The sequence below is a fragment of the Carcharhinus amblyrhynchos genome, chromosome 12, assembly GCF_965287045.1.
Source record: "Carcharhinus amblyrhynchos chromosome 12, sCarAmb.v2.hapA, whole genome shotgun sequence".
In the NCBI taxonomy this organism is placed as follows: Eukaryota; Metazoa; Chordata; class Chondrichthyes; order Carcharhiniformes; family Carcharhinidae; genus Carcharhinus; species Carcharhinus amblyrhynchos.
The window spans coordinates 72225373-72245381 of record NC_137335.1 but is presented as its reverse complement, the minus strand read 5'-3'; the positions used below and the strand labels follow the sequence as shown (position 1 = coordinate 72245381).

The 20009-nt window shown below is 43.9% G+C and overlaps 1 protein-coding gene across 1 annotated transcript in view; it reads right to left on the bottom strand.

Moving 5' to 3' along the window:
* prkd3 (protein kinase D3) overlaps positions 1-20009 on the bottom strand; it is a 345856-nt gene that overhangs the window by 63157 nt on the left and 262690 nt on the right. The window contains exon 12 of the mRNA XM_080200692.1: positions 16895-16972. Coding sequence (XP_080056818.1) covers positions 16895-16972 — 78 coding nt within the window. The remainder of the gene's footprint in view (positions 1-16894; positions 16973-20009) is intronic.

Here is a 20009-nt window from a genome sequence, read left to right as displayed (position 1 = left end):
TGGCCTTGGAGGGAGCGCAGAGGAGGTTCACTAGGCTGATACCGGAGTTGAGGGAGTTGAGCTATGAAGAGAGGCTGAATAGACTGGGCTTGTACTCGTTGGAGTTTAGAAGGATGAGGGAGGATCTTATTGAGACATATAAGATGATGAAGGGGATGGATAGGGTAGACGTGGAGAGGTTCTTCCCACTCAGAAGGGACAGCAGGACTAGAGGGCACAGCCTCAAGATAAGGGGGAGGGGGGGCAGTTTAGAACAGAGTTGAGGAGGAACTTCTTCACTCAAAGAGTGGTGAATCTCTGGAATTCTCTGCCCATTGAAGTGGTGGATAATGTATTAAATATATTTAAGACGTGGGTAGATAGGTTTTTGGTAGGCAAGGGAATTAAGGGTTAATGGGGAGAAAGCGGGAAAGTGGAACTGAGCCACTTCAGATCAGCCGTGATCTTATTGAATGGTGGGGCAGGCTCGAGGGGTTAGATGGCCTACTCCTGCTCCTATTTCTTATGTTCTTATGTAAATAGTTGAGGCCCCAGCACTGATCCCTGCAGCACTCCACTAGTCACCAACCGCCAATCAGAATAGCGTAGTGCAGGGGTTAACATTTTGACATGGGTAGAAGATTGGCTAGCTAAAAGGAGAGACAGTAGGTATAAATGGACCATTTTCTGAATGGCAAGACTGAATGAGTGGTGTGCCACAGGAATCAGTGCTGGTACATCAACATCTTACAATTTATATAAATGCTTTGGAAGAAGGGACCAAAGGAATGGCTGTTAAATTTGCTGATGATACATAAATAGCTAGACAAGTAAGCTGTGAAGAGGACAAAGGGAATATTGATAGACAAAATATTGGTAAGTTAAGTGAGCAACAATCTGACAAATGGAGTGTAATGCAGCAAACGTGAAACTGTCTACTTTTGTAGGACAACCAAAAAAGCATATTATCTAAATGGTGAGAGGTTGCAAAGCTCTGAGTTGCAGAGCGATATGGGTATCCTAGTGCACGAACCACAGAAGGCTGGTGTGCAGGTACAGCAAGTAATTGGGAAAGCTAATAGAATTTATTGTTCATTGTGATGGGAATTGAATATGAAAGTAGGGAGGTTATGCTTCTGTTATACAGGGCATTGGTGGGACCACTTCTGGAGTACTGTGTACAGTATCGGGTTCCATGTGTAGGAATGATGTAAAAGTGTTGGAAGCAATTTTAACCGCATCATTTAACTTAATGCTCAAGTGTGCTCCATCTATGTTATTTATATTCCTTCCCTTTGTAAAACCAGTTTAACTCAATTTGTAGAATTTAAGGTGAGGAAGGAGGGGGCTGACAATCAAATGGGGCACAAAGCGAGTGATCCAACCTAGAACTGCTTTCTTTCATTAGCAATGTTAAATTGAGTCCCAGTTGGATCTTAAGGTTAAGGTAAAATATTCTAATGGCATTTAGAGAGGTAGAGCCCTCCCAGCTTCACTTCTCCACTACAAACTGTCTTCTTAAACTCGTCTCGCCTGTCCCCTTTAGCCTTGTTTCCAACATGTGATAGAAGGATTACTAGAACAATACCTGGAATTGGCATAATGTTTTATAAGAAAAGATTAAAAAGGCAAGGCTTATATCTTCTGGAGTTTGGGAGAATAAGAGGTGGTTTGATTGAACCATAGAAGATCCTGAGGAGTCTGGACAGGGTGGATTTAGAGAGGATGTTTCTCCTTGTGGGAGAATCTAGAAATAGGGCTCATTGTTTAAAAATAAGGGAATGCCCATTTAAGACACAGGTTAGGAGAATTTTTTTGTCACTGAGGGCTGTGGGTTTTTGGAACACTTCCTCAAAAGGGCAGTGGAAGCAGAATCTTTGATTATTTTTGTGGCAGAGGTAAATAGGTCCTTAAAAACAAGGTGGTAAAGGGTTTTCTGGGGTGGGTAGGAATGTGGAGTTGAGGTTACAATCAGCCATGAACTTATTAAAGGGTGGAACAGTTATAAGGGGCCGAGTGACCTGGTCCTGCTTCTAATTTGCATGTAAGTATGCAAGTTCTCTGCTCATCTTTGAAATAATGCCATGAGATCTTTTCTATCTATCTGAGGGGTAGATGGGGCTTGTTTTAACATTTCATCCAAAACAGGAGATCTCTGATAGTGCAACTCTTCCTTAATAGCCTGAGTGGAGCTTGAAGGGAAGAGTGCCACCGACTGAGCAATGGCTGACACAATCAATGAAAAATCACTCCAGCATGGAGTGAATCATTTCTAGAGATTTCTCATATTCATCCAAGCTTTCTTGGCAACACACTCTTTCTGTGTCATACACACTCTTTCTCATGTTAAGTGATAATAACTTTCAGGACACAAAGCTGGTTCAGCATCAAGAGAATCACTCATTGAAAAGCTGCACTGGGCAATCACAGTATCTGGAGAGGTTTGCATGAGGGAGAAGGAAGAAGCTCAAATAGTTAACACTGCAGATTCTGAATTCTGATGCTCCAAATTACACTGACAATAACTGTGGCAAGGATTGTCACTGAAAAATTGGATTATTAAGTAATTTACCATGTAACTGAGCTGCTCTTTACTACTTACACTACTATGTTGAGAACAGCATTAATTACATTCTGCTCTGCATAACCAACTTAACAACACTCCGCTTGGTCAGTTAACATAAAGAAGAATCTGTCATGGTAAGTCACCATTCATATCATAATTAAACTTCTGCTACCCATGAAAGATCTATATTGGCAAACCAGAAGTATACTGTTGACTACTTATTGCTTCCATATTAATATTGTAGCTGCAAGAGCAGGTCAGAGGCTAACTCACTTCCTGACTCCCCAAGGTCAGTCCACTACCTACAAGGCACAAGTCAGGAGTGTTTTGAAGTACTTCACTTGCCTAGATGAGTGCAACTCCAAGAAGCCTGACACAATCTAGGACAAAACGCCATGCTTGATTACACCCCATCCACACACATTCACCCCATCCACCACTGACGGACAGTGACAACCATTTGTACTATTTACAAGATGCATTGCAGCAACTCACCAAGGCTCCTCTAACAGCACCTTCCAAATCCACGGCCACTATCATCTAGAAGGACAAGGACAGCTGATGCATGGGAACACCACCACCAGGAGGTTCCCTTCCAAGTCACTCACCATCCTGGCTTGGAAATGTATCACCGTTCCTTCACTGACACTAGGTCAAAATCCTGAAACTCCATCTGTAACAACATTGTTGTTTACCTACAACACATGGACTATAGTGATTCAATAAGGCAGCTCAAGGGCAATAAGGGATGGTCACTGAATGTAGGCTTTGCCAGCGTTGCCCACATCCCATGGATGAAAAAAAATAGTGCTGATGTCTGCTTACTAGGTTGCAGAGGAACATTTGTGGTTATGACCCTGTGTCAGGGAAATAGGCATAGATGGGGATGTGGTGTAGGGAGGAAGGGAAAAAGAATTGCAACCAGCAAGGAACCCATAAATTGGCCCAACTTCAAGAAGATAGTGCCAGCAGAGGAGCACAAATACTACCTCTCTTTATATTTAAAGTTTGATAAACTGATGCTAAGTTTGAAGAAATTTATGTTTAAATAAACAAAGTTTGATGAAATGATGAAAGATGTATCATAAACGGTGGTTATGCCCCTTGCTTATAATTAGACTAGGGCAGGACAACCATGTTAAAAGTAAAGATCAAAATATGAAGTAGACTCTGAAAAGCTGTCAGCACATTTATCTATATTTCTGGAACACAGTGGTAACCATGAATACTTCCCTTTTTATCAATCTCCACTTAACCTGAAGGTTAACTCAATTTTGGCTGATAGCCACTCTAACATCACAGCATACACATCCTAAAAATACTTATATCAGCAAAATTAAACGTTAATCTTTACTGTAAATTACAAGCAGGACACAGCCTGAAAAAAAGTCTCACAACACTAGGTTAAGTCCAACAAGTTTCTTTGGAATCACGGGCTTTCGGATCACTGCTCCTTCACTCGCTTGAAGAAGCAGCGCTCCGAAAGCTCGCGATTCCAAATAAACCTGTCTAACTTTAACCTGGTGTTGTGAGACGTCTTGCTATGCCAACCCCAGTCTAACGCCGCCATCTCTACATCATGAAAAACAAAAGATCAATTTTGTCTAGTTAACATCTTTTCTGATGAACTACAAAATTACCATCTTATTTCAACCCTGATACTTATGACAGTCAGATTCTGATGGTTATATTAGGAACGAACCAGGTGGCCCACAGTATTTTCCTTTCAATCCTCCCTCAAATAATTTCCCATTAACCCTGACAGCAGCAATTCAAATTGGAATATCACAGCAGAGCCTTATCCAAGTTTTCACTCTTCAAACTCAGACCTGAAAGTGAGGATTCAGCTGCAGGAATAATCAAAGGCAAGCCCAATCCTTTCTGCATCCAGCGTCCACACATGCATTTTTCCAATAAGGAGCAACAACAGAATGAGAATCCTGCTAGAATCCGTCATCAAAGAAGAAATAGCGAGGCACCTAGAAAAGAATGGTTTGATCGAGCAGACGCAGCACGGATTTGTTAAGGGGAAGTTTTGTTTGACAAATTTATTGGATTTCTATGAGGATGTGACTAGTGTGGTAGACAGAGGGGAACCGGTGGATGTGTTTTTAGCTTTCCAAAAGGCGTTTAATAAGGTGCCTCATAAAAGGTTGCTACAGAAGGTTAGGGTGCACGGAGTTGGGGGTAAGGTGTTAGCATGGATAGAGGATTGGTTGTCTAATAGGAAGCGGAGAGTTGGTATCAATGGGTGCTATTCTGGTTGGCAGTTGGTGACTAGTGGAGTGCCGCAGGGATCGGTGCTGAGGCCTCAACTGTTTACCATTTATATAGATGATCTGGAGGAGGGGACTGAGTGTACAACGAGTACAGACCCGGTCTATTTAGTCTCTCTTCATAGTCCAACGCCCTCATCTCCGGTATCAGCCTAGTGAACCTCCTTTGCACTCCCTCCAAGGCCAATATATCCTTGCAAGCGCGGCAACCAAAACTGCACACAGTACTCCAGCTGCGGCCTCACCAGTACCTATACAGTTGCAGCAAGACCTCCCTACTTCTGTATTCTATCCCCCTCGTTATAAAGGCCAACACTCCATTCGCCTTCCTGATCACCTGCTGCACCTGCAGACTGGGTTTTTGCGACTCGTGCACAAGGACCCCCAGGTCCCTCTGCACCGTAGCATGCTGCAGCTTTTCGCCTTTTAAATAATAATCTCTCCTACAATTATTTCTGCCAAAGTGGATAACCTCACACTTGCTAACGTTATACTCCATCTGCCAGGTTGTCGCCCACTTGCTCAGCCTATCCAGATCTCTCTGCAGACTTTCCACACCCTCCACGCAATTTGCTTTTCCACTCATCTTCGTGTCATCAGCAAATTTCATCACCCTACACTCAGTCCCCTCCTCCAGATCATCTATATAAATGGTAAACAGTTGAGGCCTCAGCACCGATCCCTGCGGCACTCCACTAGTCACCAACTGCCAACCAGAATAGCACCCATTGATACCAACTCTCCGCTTCCTATTAGACAACCAATCCTCTATCCATGCTAACACCTTACCCCCAACTCCATGCACCCTAACCTTCTGTAGCAACCTTTTATGAGGCACCTTATTAAGCGCCTTTTGGAAATCTAAAAACACATCCACCGGTTCCCCTCTGTCTACCACACTAGTCACATCCTCATAGAAATCCAATAAATTTGTCAAACAAAACTTCCCCTTAACAAATCCGTGCTGCGTCTGCTCGATCAAACCATTCTTTTCTAGGTGCCTCGCTATTTCTTCTTTGATGACGGATTCTAGCAGGATTCTCATTCTGTTGTTGCTCCTTATTGGAAAAATGCATGTGTGGACGCTGGATGCAGAAAGGATTGGGCTTGCCTTTGATTATTCCTGCAGCTGAATCCTCATTTTCAGGTCTGAGTTTGAAGAGTGAAAACTTGGATAAGGCTCTGCTGTGATATTCCAAGGATGAGGGGGACCTTATAGAGACGTATAAGATAATGAAGGGGATGGATAGGGTAGAGGTAGGGAGATTCTTCCCGCTTAGAAAGGATAGCAGGACTAAAGGACACAGCCTCAAGATAAGAGGGGGGTGCAGTTTAGATCAGAGTTGAGAAGGAACTTCTTCACTCAAAGGGTGGTGAATCTCTGGAATTCTCTGGCCGTTGAAGTGGTGGAGGCTACCTCGCTGAATATATTTAAGTCATGGGTAGATAGGTTTTTGATAGACAGGGGAATTAAGGGTTATGGAGAGAAAGCGGGAAAGTGGAACTGATCCACTTCAGATCAGCCATGATCTTATTGAATGGTGGGGCAGGTTCGAAGGGCTAGATGGCCTACTCCTGCTCCTATTTCTTATGTTCTTATGAGAAGAAGCAGGAGCAGGAATCTCAAAGAAATTTTCGAACTCCGAATCTGCTGTATTGCATTTCTAGCATCCCAGGAAAATTCTGCTACATCAGTAACCAGGAACTGAACTAGAAACATTATTGGTCTGTGTGACTCACTAGTACATCATGTAAACACCAAAATTTTAATAATTAGAGTGCTTTAAGATTGCACAGCATCTGAAAGTTTGCAATACAACTACACTGAAATTCAATGAACAAGTCATTTTCCTCAGGCTTCAGTAAGGCAATTCAATAAAAAAAATCTTACATGGGATGTGGACATTGCTGGTTATTGCTTTAAGCATTTATTGCTTGTCCCTAATTGCCCTCAAGCAGTCTTGGGGCCCCAAATCCACGACCAGCAGACAAGCAACCAAAGATACTGAAGGATGTGAAAGTGGAAATTTCAGAGGCACTGGTGATAATCTTCTAATCTTCCTTAAACACAGGGGCGGTGGCAGAGGACTGGAGAACTATGAATGTTACACCAGTGTTCAAAAAGAGATGCAAGAATAATGGTGGCAACTACACGCCACTCAGTTTGACTTCAGTGGTCAAGAAACTTCTGGCAACTAAAGTCCAGGACAAAATCAGTCATTTAAGACAGATGTAGGATAATCAAGGAAAGCTAGCATAGGCTCATTAAGAGAAAATGTTTAGCTAACTTGGAGTTTTTTGAAAAAGTGACAGAGAAAGTTGATAAGGACAATGTTGCTGATATGATGTATTTAGATTTTCAAAAGGTATTTGATACAGTGCCACGTAACAGGCTTGTGAACTCATGGAATAAAAAAAGCTGGCAGTTGGATAAGAAATTGGTTAAGTGACAGGAAATGGAGAGTAGTGATACTTAGTGTTTTTTCAGATAGGAGGAAGATTTGGAGTAGAGTTCCCCAATGCAGGGAGCCCTGCTCTGCCTCATATATACTCATGACCCAGACCGTGGCATGAAGAGCACAATTTCAAAATTTTCAGTTGATGCAAAGGAACATTGTCAACTGTGAACAGGATAATCTTGAACTTCAAAAGAACATGGATGTTTTGGATGATTGAAGAGACAAGTGGCAGATGAAGTTCAATGAGGAAGTGTGGGGTTATTTATTTTGGTAGGAAGAAAATGAAGAGAGAGTATAAAACAAAGGGAGATACTCTTAAGGAGGTGCAGGAACAAAAGAACTTCGGTGTGTATGTACACATGCTATTGAAGGTGGCAGAGCATGATAAGAGAGCAGTTGACAAAAATATGGTATCCAAAGTTTTATTAGCAGGAGAATTGAGTGCAGGAGTAAGGAGCTCATGTTGTCCATATACGAGAGACTAGTTGTTGTTCATCCATCGTCATCGATGAAGACCTCAACACCATCAGTCATTTTGAGGCTGGTTGCGGTGTGTCCGAAGATGACTGATCAGGCCAATTCGGGCACGGAATGTCCTGGCATATATTGGCCAGACTTGTGTAGACACAGTAATTGTTGCGCTGGTGGCTCTGGAATTGCGCAGCTCATGTTTAAGTTGTACTTCAGCAATACACCTTGCTTCGTGAGCTTGACAGCCTTTGTGGATGATGTAGTGCCAGGTAGGGGGTTTTGTGCCAGCGTTTCCCAGGTGGTCGTGTCTATGTCAAGCGAATTCAGGGAGGTCTTGAGTGTCTTTGAAACATTTCTTCTGCCCTCCACGCGAGCGTCTTCCGGCAGAGAGTTCCCCAAAAAGGAGCTGCTTGGGTTTGCGCTCATCTGATATGTGGATGACTTGATCTGCCCACCGGGTCTGCACTCTCATCAGCACTGTGTGGACTGATGGTAGACTTGCTCTAGAGAGAACTTCAGTGTCTGGTACTTTGTCTTGCCAACGGATGCATAATATTCTGCGAAGACAAGTCATGTGGAAATGATTGAGCTGTTTTGCATGCCATCGATACACAGTCGATGTTTCACAGGCGTACAGGAGGGTAGTGAGTACCATGGCGCTGTAGACCTCAGTTTTGTTGCTAGGCTGATTCTTCGACGTTCCCAGACAGTGCAGCACAGTCTACTGAAAGCAGAACTTGCCTTTGCTATTCTGCAGTTAACTTTTGTATCAACAGTCATCGCTTGGGCGAGGGTGCTGCCAAGATAAGTGAACTGGTCCACTGCCTGTAGTTTCTGCCCTTTGATTTTGATTATGGGTTCTGTGTACAGTACATGAGGAGCAGGCTGGTGAATGGCTTCGGTCTTTTTAATGTTGAGTCCAAAGTTGGTACAAGCCGTGGAAAATTTGTCCATACTGACTTACATCTCTGGCTCTGAGCCAGCATACAGGGTGCAGTCATCGGCAAAGAGGAAATCTCTCAGAACAGTCTCCTTCACTTTGGTAATAGTTTGAGTCTCCTCAGGTTGAAGAGCTTCCCATCCACTCTGTACTTGAGGCTGATTCCAGCAACATTGTCCTTGAAGGCATCATTCAGCATGGTAGTAAACATCATGCTGAACAGTGTGGCTGCGAGCACACACCCCTGTTTGATGCCATTGGTGACTGGGAATGCCTCAGAGGATTCTCTGCCATCCAGTACTCTGGCCATCATGCCATCATGGAACTGGCATACCACCTGACTGAATTTGGGAGGGCAGCCAAACTTTGACATGATCCTCCACAGGCCTTGTCGGCTTACAGTGTCGAAGGCTTTTGTGAGATCAACAAAGGTTGCGTAGAGCTCATGATTCTGCTCCTGACACTTCTCCTGAAGTTGGCACGCAGCAAAAATCGTGTCAGTAGTCCCACGACCTTTGCGGAAGCCACACTGTGATTCTGGAAGCAGGCCCACCTTCAGATGAGTGACCAGACGATTTAGCAGGACCCTTGCGAGGGTTTTTCCTGTGATGGAGAGCAGTGAGATTCCTCGGTGGTTGTCACATACTTGCCGATTGCCCTTCCTCTTGTAGAGGTGTACAACGGAAGCATCTTTAAGTTCCTGAGGAGTGGATCCTTGCTTGCAAAAGGACTGGAACAACTTGGTGAGCTTCTTGATAAGTGCAGGACCAGCAGCTTTATAGATCTCTGCGTGTATGGCATTTACCCCTAGGGCTTTGCCACTGGATAGCTGGCTGACAGCTTTCGTGACTTTGGCTACTACTGGTGGATCATCCATGGCGCTGTTGACATCAACCTGGGGAATCCTGTCTATTGTCTCATCGTTAATAGATAACGGTCGGTTGAGGACGGCTTCAAAGTGGTCAGCCCATCTCTGCAGGATCTGAGCCTTCTCTGTAATGAGAGTTGTACCATCTGTACTCAGGAGGGGGGAACTCGAGAGATTGAGGTCCGTAGAGAGTGTTGAGGACTTCATTGAACCGTTTCAAGTCGTTTCTGTCAGCCTATCCCTGTATTTATCAGCCTTGGCGCTCAGCCAGGCATCCTGCATTTTATGCAGTTTATTCTGGACTGTCTTGCGAGCACTGGTAAAAGCATTTTTCTTGGCAGCTGTGGATGGGTCGTTCTGACAGGCCCGATGAAGACGGTGCTTTTCAACAAGTAGAGCCTGTATCTCCTTATCGTTCTCATCGACCCAATCATGCTGCTTGCAGGTGGAGGGCCCGAGCATCTTCAGCGCAGATGTATGGATAGCATCCCTGAAGCGTTCCCAGTTATCCTCAGCACTGCCTGCAAGGTGTAGGTTAGCAAGCTTGATTTCTAAGTCTTCAGCCAGTGCTGAAGCTATTCTGGGGTTCTTTAGCTTGGCCGCACTGATGCTTTTCATAACCTTGTGGTCGCCTTTTGGGTCTGATGCGGTGCCTCATTTTGGAGACACAGCCTGTGATCTGTCCAGCAGTCAGCACCACACATGGCCTTGGTTACTCTGACATCCTGCCTGTTTTTTCTCCTGACAATGACATAGTCGATAAGATGCCAATGTTTAGAGCAGGGGTGCATCCAGGAGGTCTTGTTACAGGTAGGCTGACGGAAGGTTGTGTTGGTGATGAGGAGGTCGTGTGCTGCACAGGTCTTCAGTAACAGTAGGCCGTTACTGTTACACTTGCCCACTCCATGCCTCCCAATGACTCCCTGCCAGATTGCAAAGTCACACCTGACTCTTGCATTGAAATCGCCAAGCAAGATCAGCTTGTCGGTACAGCTCACTGCTGATAGTAGGGCGTCTAGTTCTTCATAGAACTTGTCTTTCATCTTGTCCAGGTTGTTCATTGTGGGGGCATAGGCACTAATCAGGGTGGCTTGACTTCTGTCCTGTAGCGAAAGCTGTAATGTCATAAGCCAGTCATTCACACCCTTGGGTAGACTATCAAGTTTCCAAACAAGGTGACTCCTGACAGCGAATCCAACTCCAGCATCACGATGCTCATCACTGCCGTGACTGCTCCAGAAAGAAGTCTATCCACCTCCAGTTTCAGTCAACTGACCTATGTTGGCAAGATGAGTTTCGCTCAGGGCTGCAATGTCAATGTTGTATCTTGCAAGCTGTAGGCTTGTCCAAAAGTGTGCGCACGTTCCCAGTGCCAATGGTGAGTGGTGTCACCTTGTGTTTTATTTTGTGTGTTCGACCGCAAGATGGGATCCCTGCCAGCCGCGGTAAACTGGCCAGGGTGTAGTGAAGCAAGCAATGTTTAGGGCACCTTTTCTAGCCCTTTCCTCTTTCTACGGAGATAAGCAGTGCATTCCTGAAGAGGACTGTTCAGTTGCCCAGGTAGATGCTGAGTTCCACTGCTGCTTTGGTCAGCGAGAAATGACCATTAGATCTGAGCCGCCTGCGTGTAGGTCCGTGACTACAGCTCCCAGTGTATCCACACCTGCTGCTTTGTCGCTCGCCCATCGCCACAAGACTTCAAGGGTTGAACAGGACACTGATGACGATGATGATGGTGTCGAAACTAGCGCTTGATTTGGATTAAAGTGAGGCAGAGTCTCGCAGTGTCAGGCTCACTCTCTCTTCCCAATTCCCATCTAGATCCAGTGACAAGGGAAGAATCAAGATGGCTGGAGGTGGGACTAGGCAGTGGGTGACCAGGACATCATCTGCGTCTTGTCCTGCTCTTCACTTTCCACGATGCTTGCACAGACCGCCTTCTTGACCATTAGACCTTCCATTGGTCTCATCCGCGCAGTCCGCCAGACTCTGTCTTCACATGCTGGGATAGACATCTCCCTATCTCACCGAGGGTTGAGGCCTGTCAGCTACCCTCACCTGGTTTAGCCAGCTTGTTGAGGCCGTTGCCCGGGGTGTGGCCGCTGTCGCATACAAATAGCTACGGGGAGCCACAGGTGAGGGCTGAGTGCCAGGTGGGGACAAAAGATGATAAACCGCCCTGAAAGGATGCAACATGTTCCCCCACCAAAGGTACTACCTCTTCCTGACACCCTATACCCGCCCGAGTTAGGCCTCATCTGGAGCACTGCATCCAGTTCTGGGTGCCATACTTGAGGACGTATATGAAGGCACTGGAGAGAGGCTAGAGGAGATTCACAAGAATGATTCCAGGAATAAGCAACTGTAGCTATGAGGATAGATTGAGTCCATTTTCTGGGGTGAAAGGAATGCTGAGAGGAAACCTGATGGGAGGTATTCAAGATTCTGAGGAGCACGGATAGGGTAAATAGTGAAAAACTGTTCCCTCTCAAGAGTACATCAAGAACTAGAGGTCACAGATTCAAAATAATGGGCAGAAGGAGAACAAGTTATGTCAGGGTTTTGTTTTCATCCAGAGGATGGTTGGAATCTGGAACAAACTTCCTGAGAAGGCAGTGGAGGCAAGTTCAATCAAGGTATACAAAAAGCAGTTGGATTGATATCTGAAAAAGAAGAACATGCAAGTTTATGAGAGTAAGGAAGGGCAGTGAGACTAGTTAGAATGCTCTTTCAGAGAGCAAATGCAGATCAATGGGCTGAATAGCCATCTTCTGCACTGTAAAGATTCTGTGATCAGGCTGGATTATGAGCAACAACCTGCATTTTGTATAACATCTTTAATATGGTGAAATAGCTCTAAACACTTCACAGCTGTGTTATCAAACAACATGTGGAAATATTAGGACAAGTACAGTTCTAAGGAATGTCCAAAAAAGAGAGGCAGAGAGATTTAAGGAGAAATTCAAGAGTTTAGCCTGGACAATTGAAGGCATTGCCATCATTGTCTGTGAGTAGTACTTCTACCAATCTTGGAGACCAAGACTGGTGGACTCATGAGCAAAATATTTATTTATAATTATGACAAAATTGTTATTTATGTTAATAGGCATAAAAGGGAAGTGTTACAGGAAATAATCCTTAAAGAGGCAAGGGAGGGCGAGAGAGAAACTATTTAAAGTATTGTATTGCATAAAATAATTTATATTTTGTCAGAATAATTTTTTACAGAATACTTTAAGTATGTGATTATATCCATGAGAGGTTAAGGAAATGCAGTAGATATAGTGGCCATTGATTTGAGGAAAGCAGATAGGGCTTTGATTTAAAAGTCTCAGCCAAAAGATGTCATTTCTGACCATGCAGCACACCCTCAGCGTCAGCCTAGATTACGTGTTGAAGCCTGACTTGAAAACACAATCTGTAGACTGAGAGGGAGAAGTGTGATCACTTAGCCACAGCCAACATCTCTAAACATTACTGATAATAAAACCATACCTTGCTCATGTTTCCCCCACCCCCACAACATACAATAGCGAACTTCTATAGACGTTGGGTAGAATTTTACGCTATTTTTGTCTATGTGTCCAGCTCGCATGAAAATAAGAGAGTTGCTGATCTGTTTTTTGGGTGAGTTTTCTTGCCCAATCTTACGCACTCTTGTCTCTGGAAAGATGGGCTAGTCAATTTCTAGCCAGAGAGGCTGGGGCTGGGCTTAATTCGCCAGCCAGCCTGTAGAGGGAGGGAGGCCCCTGATGCTGCACATGCGCATTAGCAGTAGCAGGGGTCAGAGATGCAGCCCCCACCACGCAGTCAGATTGCGGCCCCAGTTCCCTTCTTCCCCCCCCCACCCTGATGGCAGGCAGAGTGGCAGTAGCGCACCCCCCCCCACTCCCTACTCCATTGGCTCCATCCCCTGGCACCCTCCCCATTGGTCATGCCCCCGGCACTTCCTGGTGGATGGTGCCAAGGTGCCCAGTGGGCATTATCCAGGTGCCAGACTGGCATTGCCAAAGTGCCACTGCCCAAAGGGCACTCCTGTCTTGTACTCTGCCTCCCTGGGGGCGTCAATGGCCTCTGGTTCCACAGACGAAGCCAACATTCCTGTTCCACGAACAGGAACATAAATTTTTATCTTTTAAAAATCCTTTATGACCCGGTGAGGTCATAAAGGCAAGTGAGCCTGGACGATTGAGTGCTGGGCTCGCTAAGCAGATGTATAACAGCATTTAAATAAATGATTCAGCGTCTCGCCCATTTCCGGTGAGAGACTGATCACGCTGGAAATCTGGGTCTCGTAAAATCATGAGAGCCTAGAAATCAGGATCATGCCCGATTTCTCTGTTCCCACGTGATTTTACCATCTGCTCAGCCCATCAATGGGCAGGGTGAGCCAGTAGAATTCCTCCCATTGAGATCAGATTTATTATTATAATGAATTGGTTGAATGAAAAAGACTTGTGGAAACTAAATCATTCAGATAACTCCACTGAGGTGCCCTTCTTAATTGGTATTGGTACTGTGTCTTTTGTAACAGTGGTCTTCTAAACAGAAAATCCCAAATGTTTCACTTCAGAACAGAAGGCAGAGGTAAATCCACACTGAAGCTATCTCGTTTAATCCCATTTCTTTCAAAATGTCCTTTTCCATGCTTTTAGCACTGACCGTCAAATGGATACATCAGCATAGTGATCGTGGTTATGGAATGGACTAGCCTCTCAAATGGGAAGCTGTGAAAGGGAATTCAATAAATCAAGGTACTATATCAAAACATCCTCATGAAAATTGTTACTTTGCCTTAAAAAAAATTTATGTCCATCAGGGCAGACGGCATGCCTTCTCCTTTCCCTGATCTGGCTTACATGTTCTGGTTAAGTCTTTGGGCAGTAACTTCTTTGTGGAGGCAATCAATTGGCCACTCTGTACTAACATTTCTGTGCTAAAATGCTAATATACCTGTTTTGGCTGACCTTCCTGACTCAGGCTGATAAGACTCCAGCAGCGAAGCAGGTCCCTGGCACCAGTGGCAAAGTGTAAAAGGAGTGGAGTGAAGGAGGACATCTCCCCTTTTTTTACTGCATGAGCTACTGTAAATCAAGTGAGTTTAACTGTCCCATTGAAATTAAAAGGCCAGGGAGAAGTTAAATGTCAAAGTTATGGGATATGTGGAGGTGGGGTTTGGGGGAGGAGGGAAGAAGAGGAGAGGATTGCACAACGAGGGGGAGTTGGGGGTGTGGGGTCACTCATCGGACGTGAGAGTCACCCATCAGGAGTTCAGGCCCAGTCTGGTCAGAGGTGGGGAATCCCATGGGTGGGTGGGTAGGGGTCGGGGGTGAGGGAGGAGGTGGTGGTGGTTGAGTAACATGGAGGTTTCCCCAGGGAAGTCGGGGGTGTGGGGATGGGTCTGGCTCTTTAAAATAGTCATGCTGAAGTGATTTTATTCCTTTTAGCTCTTTCAGAGTAACTATGAGTGTAAAATTGAGTGAATCATCCAAAGTTAATGATTTAAGTTGCTTTGGTTTCCACCGCAGTGAAATTGTCCAGGAAATCTTAATCCTTCTGTATAATTGATGGGTGAATCCTTACCTGGGAACCATCTGGAAGGATTCTCCGAGCACATCTTTGGTGTAGCCCTCAAATATAACACTGGGCAGCCAGAAAGTTACAGGTCTTTATTACCTTCTGAAGTGGCTTAATAAGTGTACATATAAAACCATCCTATCGTATGGTCCACCATCAGCTTCTAGGGGCAACGAGGAATGGGGAACAAAATATGGCATTGCCACATCTCAAGAACATAATTTATGTTGACTGGTTACTGATTCACAAACAGGATGGGTGGGGGGTGCAGCATTTTGACCTTTGTTGACCTATACAACAAAGCTGTTTATTGTATAGAAAAAGTGGTGGGCAAGAGCTACCACACAGCACACAGTGAGAACGTTTATTACCAATGATTTCAAGGTTGATCTAATTGCCATAAAATTGTCTGCAATATTCATGAACTATCTTCGACAGAAGGTCGACCTGGAGAAGTGCCTCAGGCAGCGGCTCACTGCAAGGTGTTCACAGGTTTTGTCCAATTGATTGTTTATAGCCCAGCGTGTCACACTACTTATTCACACACACACTGTATGGATTCCATGAACATTAAAAAGTGATGTAAATGATGAAGAAAAACAAGCCAAAGCCAACAGAGAATCTACAGAAAAGCAACAGACCATTTAAATTCTAAAGGAGTAAATGGTGACCGAGCCCTGACCACAGACAAACTTTACCACATAAACAAGTCATAGAAAAACTTACAAACTTGACTATTCACCAAAGCCGTTGTTACAAAAGGTCATATTAATTTGCAACTACTGTATAAGATTCAGCCCACACAAGGACATCAAGATCAAACTCACCCTTCAAAAGTTCAATTGAACTGTCTCAGCTAAGCCCACTGAGCTGATAAGATCATTGTCATTTCAATGTTTCCTGTTGACTTATCACAGTTGCGCTCAAATAAACAATTTGCCAATTACATTCGAGTTACTTCGGTGTTTCTTCCCAAATTCCCCATTAAATTATTCCCCTCCTTTCCTGAGGAGAGTAAATTATCTCGGGTAGGGGTCAACATCCAACCCTGACAGTTTTAAACCTTTCCTAAGGTGGTTTTATTTCAAGCCTGGCTAGTATACCTCAGTGGGTTATTTGACTATGTGAGGCTCCACATGTGAACCATATCTGTTTTCACTCAATGAACACACCCCCACACCCACAAAGACTGGATGATAATTTTGGCTGATTACTGTCAGTCACTGTTATTCACTGATGACAAATGGAGCATTCCCAACTGCTTGAACCAGCTATGCTGGCATGGTCTGGATAATATATCTGGATAACTTATCAGGCGAGATTTTCTGACCCTGTCATGGCGGGTTCCCCCGCAGCGGATGTGGCAAACCAGTCAAAAGTGCATTCACTTCGACAGGACTGGAAGATCCCACAGCCTGCTTGGGCTGGAAAATTCTGGCCATAATTTATGGAAAATGTCTCACAATCTGATGGCTATTGCTCCAGAATTTATCACAATGCACTGGGGTCGATAAGGCCATTTAAAATAATTGCAGAAGAACAAACATTACAAAACCATACTAACAGTTACAATACACATGGCAAATCCACTTTAAAGCCTCTACCAGAAAATTACAATGCAAACAAATCCAGGACAAATAAAACAATACATTTTATAGAAATAAACCAAGTGACATAATATACTGAAAATATTCCTCACCATATCAATTATCTTATGTCATTTACATTGCCACATGGGACTGAATGACGTGCGCTTACCTTGTAATACTTGGTTCCAGTGTCATTCTGAAACAGTGTAAGGCACTTGCTGTCCAGCCTCCAGTAATGTCTTTTTCTCTGCAAGAAACAAAATCACTATGAATTCATTTCATATTTATCTAGAAGACCATGTCAGAATAATTTTACTAAATAGAAGGGCGAGCCTGGTTTTAGTTGCCAAGCCTGTTCAGATCGAAATGTCCCTTGACACAAAGATGACACCATCAAGATGACCCCTGCAACAATATATGTCAATAGAATGAAACTTTCCAAATTGAATACTTTTATCGGATTTTAAACAATATGAAATTCAATCAAAGATATTGGATGAGAAAAAGAACAGATCGTATCATTTAGTTTTAAAAATGTTTCTTCCATTCTCCTATAGATCTCCTACAATTTTGCTCTGTACTAAAGGAAAATACCCAACATCTCCAAATTTTGTAGAGCAACGCTATCATTAAATTATATTGCCTCTGTAAGCCCTTCACATGTATCAACCGGTATAGGTTCCTCACATCCCGAGTTCCCTAAATACAACAGCTGTGCCTGAGGACCAGAAGATAGTGCATGTTAAACAACATTCATAAATGAGTTAAAAACATCATCAATAGCAATGAAAATGCTCAATGGCACTTTAGCAAATGCTACCAGAGTTCCCAGAGGCCTTAATGAATGCTTATCACAGAAAGGCAAGTTGTGGAAGTGAAAAATGCTTTCAGTAATAAGACAAATTATGAATTGGGAGGTATCTTGACAGCATTTTACAATTACAGAAAACAAATGATTCTAATTGCAGATTGCCATAGTCGGAATAATACATACTGTTTAGGTCATTGCATTCAAAACAAGAAACAGCAATGACCAACAGAAAAAGCAAGAAACAGATCGAGACAAAAAATGACATGAGCAATTGTGGGACATAAGCCATGTTAAGAATGGAGGAGACGTACATCATAACTTACATAAAAACCTCTTTTAATGTGAAAAAATATTGCAAAAAGCTGCACTGACCCTTGATGTACAAAGAGACATTGAGCCAAAAAAGCAATAATTAAAATGGGTCACCGGAATCAAAGCTACGAGTCTTAAGGTGATATAGAGAGATGTAGGGAAGTATAAAGTGAATACTCAATCATGAAACCCAGATAACTAAAGATATGATTGCCATTAATGAGGTAAGAGGAAGAAAGAACATACAAGAGTCTGGAGTTAAATAAAGAATAAGAGTTTTAAACTTAAAAGGCAATAGGTCAGCCAGAACAGACTTAATGGGTAAACAGGAGGGAATGTAGACAGAAGAGTTTTGGATGAGCATGCAACGTTCATTGGGTAGAGAACAGGAGGCTAACCAGGAAAGCATTGGACTAAATAGAATTTGGAATGGAAAAAGCATAAATCAGGGCTTCTGTGGAAAATTGGCTGAGGTAGGATGGTTAGCAGGTTGGAATAAGGCAGCCTCAGTGGTGGAGATGGCACAAGTCAAGAATTCAATTCAAAATTGAAAAGAATACAGAAATTGTAAAGACTCACAAATAAAGCAGATGAAGACTTGTGATGGAGGGCATTTAAACGAAGATAGAAACAGGTTATCTGACTGGGATTATGAACACAGATCAAGAAGACCAAGTACAAAAAAGATTCAAACTGATCTTTTAGCATTTACCTCACCGAGATGTAGTTACCAGTCACTATAGCTATTGCTTTATAAAAATGTATTCTTTCATGTGATGTGGGTATTGTTGGCAAGGCCAGCATTTGTAGCCCAGCCCTAAATGTCCTTGAACTGAGTGGCTTGCTGGGCTATTTAAGAGGGCAGTTATGAAATACTGCTGTGGATTTGTAGTCACATGTAAAATAGGCAAAGTAAGAAGAGCACATTAGTGAAACAGATTGCCTTTACAACAATCGATGTTAGTTTCATGGTTACCATTATTAAGAGACAAGCATTCAATTTCTGATTTTATTAATTGAAATTCAACTAGCTGATGGATTTGAACCCATGTCCTCAGAGCTTGGATATGAGCCTAGGGATTACAGCAGTGACATCCATTAATGACATAAGGAAAAAAAGATATGGGTAAATATTTAGTTGCAAGATGTATTCAGATGCAAGATGACACACCAACGAAGATAATTCAATGCTGTGAACATAGAGTCATAGGGCCAATCGGAGGCTAAGGGCCAGATGTGGGCATAAAACGGATCCGAGCCCGGAATCCTCATTCCAGCACGCCCATAGGATTCTTGCTGGCTTCGATCCGGTCTGTGCTGTGGGCAGGGCTTGGTGCTGCCGGAACGATTGGAGCTCTGAACTGAGCATGCGCAGTTTGAAAAAAACCTGAAACAGGTGGATCTCTGGTTGGTGGGAGGGAGCTGGTGGAGTTTCTCCTAAGTCCATCTTTTCCCCACCCCTCCCACCTAGAGATCCATCTCAGCCCACCCCCCCCTCCTCCAGCAGACACCAGCGGAAGGCCAGGAAGGTGCTGCAGGCTGTCCAACGACTGCAGGTCAGAAGGATGGTGGAGGGAGAGCAGTGATCGAAGTAGGTTGGGGGTGTGCTCTGCCAATGGGGGCCTGATCGCATGGGCTGGGGAGGGAGCTGCCGGGGTGGTTAGTGGGGGGTCTGCAAAGGGTGTTCGAGGAGGATGGGCTTCGCAGTTTCCCCTGAAGAATAGGAAACGGTTTTGGATTTTTATTCTGCAGGTTGATAACAGTGCAGATTCAGAATGGATCCGAAGATGGTAAAGTGGGATTTGGCGGTAGATTTGGGTGCGTGGTTCATTAAATCAGTTTAAATACATGCTAATGCATTTAAATCATCAGGCCGTCTGATTAGGGCGCGGAATTGGGTGTCGGTAAAGGCACAATCTGCTCGGATTTGGGTGCAGATCACGTTACAGGCCCAACACCCGAATTTACCGCAATTTCGCAGAATCTTTGGTAAAATCGGGCCCATAGGGTAATACAGTGCAAAAAAGGCTCTTCGCCTATCGAGTTTGTATCAACACTAACTAACACTAAAGGTGTGCTAATTCAATTTTCCTGCACTTGTTCCATATACTTATTAAGTTATAATACTTCAAGTGCTCATCCAAATACTTTTTAAGAGGCT